The 8409-nt window shown below is 40.5% G+C and overlaps 1 protein-coding gene across 1 annotated transcript; it reads left to right on the top strand.

The window, feature by feature from the left end:
- The first annotated feature begins 1029 nt into the window (after positions 1-1029).
- Positions 1030-5607, top strand: c13h9orf85 (chromosome 13 C9orf85 homolog). The gene is made up of 4 exons (XM_010876874.5): positions 1030-1720; positions 1938-2044; positions 2588-2701; positions 5232-5607. The coding sequence occupies exons 1-4, from the start codon at positions 1619-1621 to the stop codon at positions 5446-5448; spliced, it is 540 nt and encodes a 179-aa protein (XP_010875176.1). The 5' UTR covers positions 1030-1618; the 3' UTR covers positions 5449-5607.
- The last annotated feature ends 2802 nt before the right edge of the window (positions 5608-8409 follow it).

Genomic DNA, 8409 nt, shown 5'->3' with positions numbered 1-8409 from the left:
ATGGGTCGTGGCTGGGTCTTCCAGTATGACAACGACCCGAAACACACAGCCAGGGCAACTAAGGAGTGGCTCCGTAAGAAGCATCTCAAGGTCCTGGAGTGGCCTAAGCCAGTCTCCAGACCTGAACCCAATAGAAAATCTTTGGAGGGAGCTGAAAGTCTATATTGCCCAGCGACAGCCCCGAAACCTGAAGGATCTGGAGAAGGTCTGTATGGAGGAGTGGGCCAAAATCCCTGCTACAGTGTGTGCAAACCTGGTCAAGAACTACAGGAAACGTATGATCTCTGTAATTGCAAACAAAGGTCTCTGTACCAAATATTAAGTTCTGCTTTTCTGATGTATCAAATACTTATGTCATGCAATAAAATGCAAATGAATTACTTAAAAATCCTACAATGTGATTTTCTGGATTTTTGTTTTAGATTCCGTCACTCACAGTTGAAGAATACCTATGATAAAAATGACAGACATTCTTTGTAAGTGGGAAAACCTGCAAAATCGGCAGTGTATCAAATACTTGTTCTTCCCACTGTAGGTGTGTGTGTGTGTGTGTGTGTGTGTGTGTTTACTACTGTTCATTCTTGGGAATATCTACATAAGCATACAGAGGCCCATTATCAGTGACCATCAGTCCTGTGTTCCAAAGGTATGTTGTGTTTGCTAATCCTTGTTTATCATTTGAAAAGGCTAACTGATCATTAGAAAACCAGTGTACTATTTGCGTGTACTATTCATTAAATAGTACACGCAAAACACCAGTCTCAACGTCAACAGTGAAAAGGCGACTCCGGGATGTTGACCTTCTAGGCAGTTGCAAAGAAGAAGCCATAACTCGGACTGGCCAATAAAAACCCAAAGCACAGCTCCAAACTACGCAAATAACAATTATGGGAGAAGCAGTCAGCTGATGTTTGGAAATATACAGTGGGGCAAAAAAGTATTTAGTCAGCCACCAATTGTGCAAGTTCTCCCACTTAAAAAGAGGAGATAGGCCTGTAATTTTCATCATAGGTACACTTCAACTATGAGAGACAGAATGAGAAAAAATCACATTGTAGGATTTTTTATGAATTTATTGTTAAATTATGGTGGTCAAACCACCCGGTTAATAATTAGAGAGTAATTCTCAGGTCACATACTTTGTAAGGATTATTATCACATTCCTTTTGGGGATTATTGCTGTTGATTTTTTGTTGCACATAAGGAGTGGTTTAGAGACGGGAGGAGGCTTAGACCAGAATTTGCCTCCAAATCACTAGTCTCTAATGGGGGAATGTTTAAAATACAGTCTTACTGTATTCTGTAAAGCCATTATAACCGTTAATTTATCTGGTGTGATGTATGTTTTTCTTTAGCAATAAATGTCATTCATGTAGCCTAGTGATTAGAGCCTGTGACCAACTGAAAAGTTGCAAGATTGATTTATTGAGCTGGACTGGCGGATTTGTTGTGTATAAAACGGTTATACCATTGATTTAATAAAATTACTTTTTATCCAACGTCACTAACGACGAGACCATATTCTTCCGGGTTATTTTGTCTTTAGTGCCATGTGTTTAGCGGTACGGATATAATCTGAATTCATTATAGATCTCTAGCTAGCTATGTTTACATCAAAATGAGTTCTCAAAAAGGCAACGCATCTCGCTCGAGAAAACAAAAGCACCAAAATACGATTGCATACAAGAATGACAAATATGGAGCGAGTGTTCAAGTAAAGGTAAGTCCTTAATGTTAGCTAGCTAGCATCATGCCAACTAAATGAACACAATAAAGGACTATAGCTACTTAGCCAAACATTTCTCTAGCTATCAAAACATTTGTAATAGTTGGCAGTTAATTCTACCATCCGTATGGAGAATGCTGTACTGAGATTGTATCTCTACTAAGGTTTTAGTATTTTCTGTTAAAATCTAGTGCTGGTGTTATTGTTGCAGATAGCAAACTCGAAGGTCCACGATGGGTTGTGCAAACGCTGCAAGGATGTTATTGAGTGGAAAGTTAAGTACAACAAATACAAATCCTTAACCCAACCTCGAACTTGGTAAGTGTATGAACGCACACACTTGTTGTTCCATCCTTACAGGGGCCAGAAATCTGATTTCCTATTTCCTAGTGTAACCTAACCCCGATACGAAAACTTAATACAAATCCCGAATTTGAACACTAACCCCAATTGCCTTTTTCTTTGTGGGGACATTGGGATTCTTCTAGATGTGACTTTTTCTTTGTGGGGACATTGGGATTCTCCTAGATGTGACTTTAGTTGTATCTGGGCATCATTCTACAATGCAAACTGCATTCTGAATTAATCAAACCCAAACATGGGTAATATCCTTCAATGTGGAAAAAGCATAAACAGGAAAAACAGTTTGGTAAATAACCCATTAGGCAGAGCAAAATTGCAGTTTCACTCAGTGTAGTACCTGGTCTTCTCGCTTATACACTTAATTCTTTGCATGCTATTTAAATTGTGTTCCTGCAGGAATGCCATGTGAAGCATTTCTTGATTTGGGCAAATATTTTGACTACAGAAAGGGTGTGAGAAAAAGTCACTGGTATTTTTGGGTGGTTCTTTTTATTTCAGTGTGAAATGTTCTCAGAAGACTGTAAAGGATGCATATCACGTCATTTGTAAACCCTGCGCCCTGATGCTGGAGCTTTGTGCCAAGTGTGGGAAGAAAGAGGACATCGTAATTCCGTGAGTGTTCCTACTTCTCTCTCTCTCTCTCTCTCTCTCTGTGTGTGTGTGTGTGTGTGTGTGTGTGTGTGTGTGTGTGTGTGTGTGTGTGTGTGTGTGTCTGAAGCTCACACACATAGTAGGCTAAACTGGCAGAATAGTTGCTTAGGAACAGATGCTGTGCAGCATAATCTTAGCTTTTCAAAGGCTGCCATCTACTGGGTGAAAACAAATAGACCCCATTTACCAATGTAAACAAGGGTTTCCAAAACCTCTTTTCAAGGCCCCCAAAGACATTTGACATTATTATTTTTAAACAAACTTCCCGTTTAGGTCTGGATATGTAAATGTTATTTATGTGTGTAATCGATAAGTACAATGATTATTGAACCTCTACGACAAATTATTTTTATTACAAGGTGGACATATTGGCACATGGCTATATGGAAAATCATAATGAAAATCCTCCTTCATCCATATTTGCATTTGTTCATGTCTCCCATTTGCACAATTGTCCAAAAGATGGGAAAGCTAAAACTGTCAAGGGTTTTGTGGTTTATTAGACCCTGCTGTTGCCCTTTCTGGCAAATGTTCAATAATTTAGCCTGCATGAGGTGGATTCCCTTAAAACAAGTTATTTTTGAGCTTGTATAGGTTTGCCTAATAATGACATGTGCATTTGTTTGTCTGATTTCATGAGAGAAACATGTAAATGAAATATTCAATTGTTAATGAAGTACAGTTGTAAATATGTGTTCCTTGCTCATTTTATTAATTAAAATTAGACTATGACTTGTTTTATTTAAATCAGGAGTGTGCCCTAAAGTTGTCAGCTACTTGGCACTCTGAACAAGGATTTAAGGCATAGGAGTTGGATTTGGACTTGCAGAGTGTACAACATTTTTAGGAATGTTTTTTTGGCTCAACAGTGCCATTTCTACAACCAGTGGCCTAAAATTGCAGTGAGCATCTTCAATATACGCTGATCAGCCATAACATTATGACCACTGACAGGTGAAGTGAATAACACTGATAATCTCATTATCATGGCACCTGTCTGGGTGGGATATATTGTGCAGCAAGTGAACATTCTGTCCTCAAAGTTGATGTGTTAGAATCAGGAAAAATGGGCAAGCATAAGGATCTGAGCGACATTGACAAGGGCCAAATTGTGTTGGCTAGATGACTGGGTCAGAGCATCTCCAAAACTGCTGCCCTTGTGGGGTGTTCCCAGAACATTTGGTCAATTTTCTGCTAGGAATCCTTGGGTCCTGACATTCATGTGGATCTTTCTTTGACCACCAACCAAAAGCATTGTTGCAGACCATGTGCACCCATTCATGGCAACGGTATTCCCTGATGGCATTGGCCTCTTTCAGCAGGATAATGCGCCCTGCCACAAAGCAAAAATGGTTCAGGAATGGTTTGGGGAACACAACAAGTTCAAGGTGTTGACTGTCCTCCAGATTCCTCAGATCTCAATCCAGTCAAGCATCTGTGGAATGTGCTGGACAAACATGTCCGATCCATAGAGGCCCCACTTCGCAACTTGCAGGACTTAAACATCTAATATCTTGATGCCAGATACCACAGCACACCTTCAGAGGTCTAGTGGAGTCCATGCCTCGACCGATCAGGGCTGTTTTGGCAGCAAAAGGGGGACCTACACAATATTAGGCAGGTGGTCATAATGTTATGGCTGATCAGTGTATGCATCATACGTTGACTGACTAATATAGCTGTGCAAGTTTAGGGTTTTAAAATTAATGAAAATATGAAAAGCTTGGCAAGCCAAAAGGGGCTTAGGGAAACCCTGTTTTTAATTAAATATGTACTATATTTTTACAAGAGAGCCTAGTGGTTAGAGCATCTGACCAGTAACTGAAAGGTTTCTAGATCAAAACTCCCAAAGCCGGCAAGATGCAAATCTGTTTTGCTGCCCCTGAGCAAGGCAGTTCATCTCAATTGCTCCCATGTTGTGGAACAACAGCAAGGATCAATTTGTCTTAGTTCATAAATGGCTTGAAATAATTGATTGACCGTCTGTAATCTCCAGATCTCTCTCTGAAGGAGAGCCACATTGAGCTAGCATTAGAGCAGCGTTAGAAGGGTGTATCCCCTTCATTCCACTAAAGCAATTTGAAAGAAAATTTTGAAGTAACAATTATCTACATGAAAAGAAGTGGAGAAAATTAAGAGGTTCTCCATTGAGTTAGATGTTTTTTTTTTTTTTGTCCGCGACTAGGATGAACCTGTGTCCGTCAAACCGGACCATAGAGATTTAGATGCCAGCTTTGTTATTATTATATCTCAGGGAATACATGAACCAAGCATGTGATGCTTAAAGTCAATATCTATTTACCAAATTAGCCAACCAGACCATTAACGATTTCAAAGTTGATGGTTCTCTGATTTTAGTTCTGAAATAACCCTTACATACAGACCACACCTCCAGCATATGTACTATATGAGGCACCAGTCATTTCAGCCTGTGAAAATATCCAGGTAAGATATATGTCAATTTATTTTTCTATTCCACTTCCTCCTATAGGGTTAACTCTCCGACGCAGGTAGACGAGAAGGAAGAAGACTCCGATCAGAAGAAGACAAGACACAGTCGGAGGAAGAAGGACCTGGATGGGTTTGACAGTGATGATGAATTTGGTGACTTGGGCAGTGACGATGATTTTGCTAGTAGCTCGGGTCCTGAGCAGGGGGGAAGCAAGGCCCCAGGCCATGACGAGGCACATGTTAGTTTCAAAGACTGAAGACGGCTTATCCAGGAACACTCAAAATGTACGTGTCATGCATTCATTTTGTGTTATTAATCTACTACTAATCTACTCCACTGTAGATTTATTCATACAATAGGCCTGTTTGTTTTTTTGCGTTGGGTCATTAAATGAAAAAAAACAAAACAATTACAATGAACTGTTTTGTACTAAATCTAGTGAGTCATACATTTTGTCATGCTTTGATGGGAAGTATTATCGTATGGTGTTGTTGAAGCGCATTTAAGAAGATTTAGATGTTATATTGGGGGGGGGGGGGGGGGGGGGGGGGGGGGGGGGGGGGGGGGGGGGGGGGGGGGTGGGGGGGGGGGGGGGGGTGGGGGGGGGGGGGGTGGGTGTGTGTGTGTGTGTGTGTGTGTTGAAGTTGGAAGGTATCTTAAACCATTCCTCCATACAGAATATATCCAGCTCTTTGAGATTTATTGGTCTACACTTTTTATTACTTGGGTAATTATGCTAAGAATATTTTCTAAAATTGCAATAGCTTATTACTTGTTTGTTATATGCAGCCTTTTTGCAAATCTTTATTAAGGGTTCCATTGGTTTGAGTCGTTCTATTCCAGGGATTGTAATTTTGGGTATGCTGTTGCCAGACTTCAAAGATCTCATCCCTGGTTTTATTTAGTGATTTTCTTCATGCTCACATGGGTTTGTTCTGCTTATTTAAATACACATGATCGAAAGTACTGTGACCTGCTCAGTGCCCTGTTAAACTAAAGGGAACCGTGTACTAAAGTATCTCAGCTATGTTTCTAACTAAGCCATTATTGAAAGCGTAGTTTGATATTTAAACATGTAATACTTTAAGACAGCGATATGGAAGGAGATGCTTTGAAGGCTGTACTAGTGTCAACTGAAGCTTTCCCATTGGAATATTTTAAATGAAACCAGCACATTTCTGAATGGTAGCTTTTTTTTCATTTTTAATGTCAATTGTATTTATATACAATATTAATTGTATTTGACCTATTTTAAAAATTGTATTTCATGAGAGCAAGGCAAAATATCAGAAAGCAGCTTTACCCAGTTTTGAATAAGGCTGGGTATCTCCAGTAATAACTGGTCTTGAGCGTGTTTGGTAACTTGTTCTTCTAACAAATGTTCATGGTATGACAGGCAGTTTTGTTCTTGACACCTTAGATAAAATCATCAACCATTGTCTCGCCCTTCTAGAGGTCAGGGGGTCCCAGCCATACAATATATAATGGACAGTGAGGTGTGCAAAAAGGAGTGATAGATATTATCCAGAGATCCAGAAGCATGCGCATATACACCTATGAGCCAAAACATTGTGACCACTCACAGGTGAAGCAAATAACATTGATCATCTCCTAACAAGGGCTCTTGTCAAGGTCTTGGTAGATCAGATGGTAAGTGAACAATCAGTTCTTGTAGTCAACGTGTAGGATGCAGGAGAAATGGGCAGGAGTAAAAACCTGAGTGACTTTGAAGGGCCAGATTGGGTCAGAGCATTGCTGAAACAACAAGGCTTGGGAGGATTTACGGTCAGCGGTGATGAGTACCTACCAATAGTGGTTCCGAAAAGGGACAAACCACAAACCAGCGACAGGGTGTTGGGTGCCCAAGGCTCATCGATGCGCAAGGGTAGCGATGTCTATCCGGTCTGGTCGGAACCAACAGAAGGTCTACTGTGGAACAAGTAACAGAAAATGTTAATGATGGTTTCAGGAGGAATGTGTCACAACACAGTGCATCCCCCCCTGCAGTGTATGGGGCTGGGTAGCAGCAGTCTGGTCAGAGTGCCCATGATGACCGCTGTTCACTGTCAAAAGCGCCTATGATGGGCACCTTGGAGTAGTGGTAGAAGGTGGTCTGGTACGATGAGTACTGTTTTCTTTTCCATCACGTGGACCGCAGTGTACAGTATGAGTGCTAGGAGTGTCACGATATACCGGTATTGATGATAACCGTGATATTTAAAAAATGAAATGGACATCATGTTAATAATACACATGCTAATATCGTATTCACTAGGTGAAACTGAAGTTGTGTTGTTCCAAAAAACCCTCTCGGTTTCTCGCTACCTTATGTCACTTATAGACTAACAATGCATGTGCTAATACAAGGAGACTGGACCTACGCGCTGGCGTTGAAATCAACTCATTAGCCCCACTAGAACCCCCGGGAGGGATCCGCAAAGACGCGCCATTCAAGTAGCCTATTCACATGGAAAAAAGGATGTTGTATTTTTGCAAATACTCTTGGTTTCTCCTATAGAACAAACAATGCATGTGCTTAAGCTATGAATATTTTTCCTAAAACTCCTCTAGGTGTAAGGCCTTATGGATTGTTTGTTTATCAGCTCATCTGGTTACCTTTTTAATATCCATTAAGTGTAATTGTTCTTTTTGTAAGCTTGTATTTTTTTAAATTGTACAGTTATGGTTACAGACTATCTCCACCTCCATAGACTCCATAGACTTGAGTGTAAATCATTTGCCAAAAAAGAGAAAAAAAACACATTAAACAAAGTTGAAGATGAATTTGACAGACTTTCCTTCACATTTTCTATAGATACTATATTTTGGCCACGATAATCAAAATCTGATATTGTGACAGCCCTGACGTGTGCACTATTTACCTGGGAAAGTGATGGCACCAGGATTCACTTTGGGAAGACAACAAGCCAGTGGTGGGAATGTGATGCTCTGGGCAATATACTGCTGGGAAACCCTGGGATGTCAATTTGACACGTGCCACCTACCTAAACATTGTTACAGAACAGGTACACCCCTTCATGGCAATGGTATTCCCTGATGGCAGTGGCCTCTTTCAGCAGGATAATGTGCCATGCCACACCATGCAAACATTATTCGGGAATGATTTGAGGAACTTGAGGAAGAGTTCAAGGTATTGCCCTGGCCTGCAAATTCCCCAGATCTCAATCCAATCAAGCATCTGTGTGATGTGTTGGAC

Source organism: Esox lucius, chromosome 13 (genome assembly GCF_011004845.1).
Source record: "Esox lucius isolate fEsoLuc1 chromosome 13, fEsoLuc1.pri, whole genome shotgun sequence".
NCBI classification, from domain to species: Eukaryota; Metazoa; Chordata; class Actinopteri; order Esociformes; family Esocidae; genus Esox; species Esox lucius.
This window is presented reverse-complemented; position numbering and strand designations above follow the sequence as displayed.

What these genes read in the sequence shown, in the direction of transcription:
- c13h9orf85 (XM_010876874.5), top strand. Translation starts at nt 1,619, where the DNA reads ATGAGTTCTCAAAAAGGCAACGCATCTCGCTCGAGAAAACAAAAGCAC. An exon ending in TTAACCCAACCTCGAACTTG is followed by an intron (nt 2,045 to 2,587) that starts GTAAGTGTATGA and finishes TTTTTATTTCAG; the next exon opens with TGTGAAATGTTCTCAGAAGA. An exon ending in AAAGAGGACATCGTAATTCC is followed by an intron (nt 2,702 to 5,231) that starts GTGAGTGTTCCT and finishes TTCCTCCTATAG; the next exon opens with GGTTAACTCTCCGACGCAGG.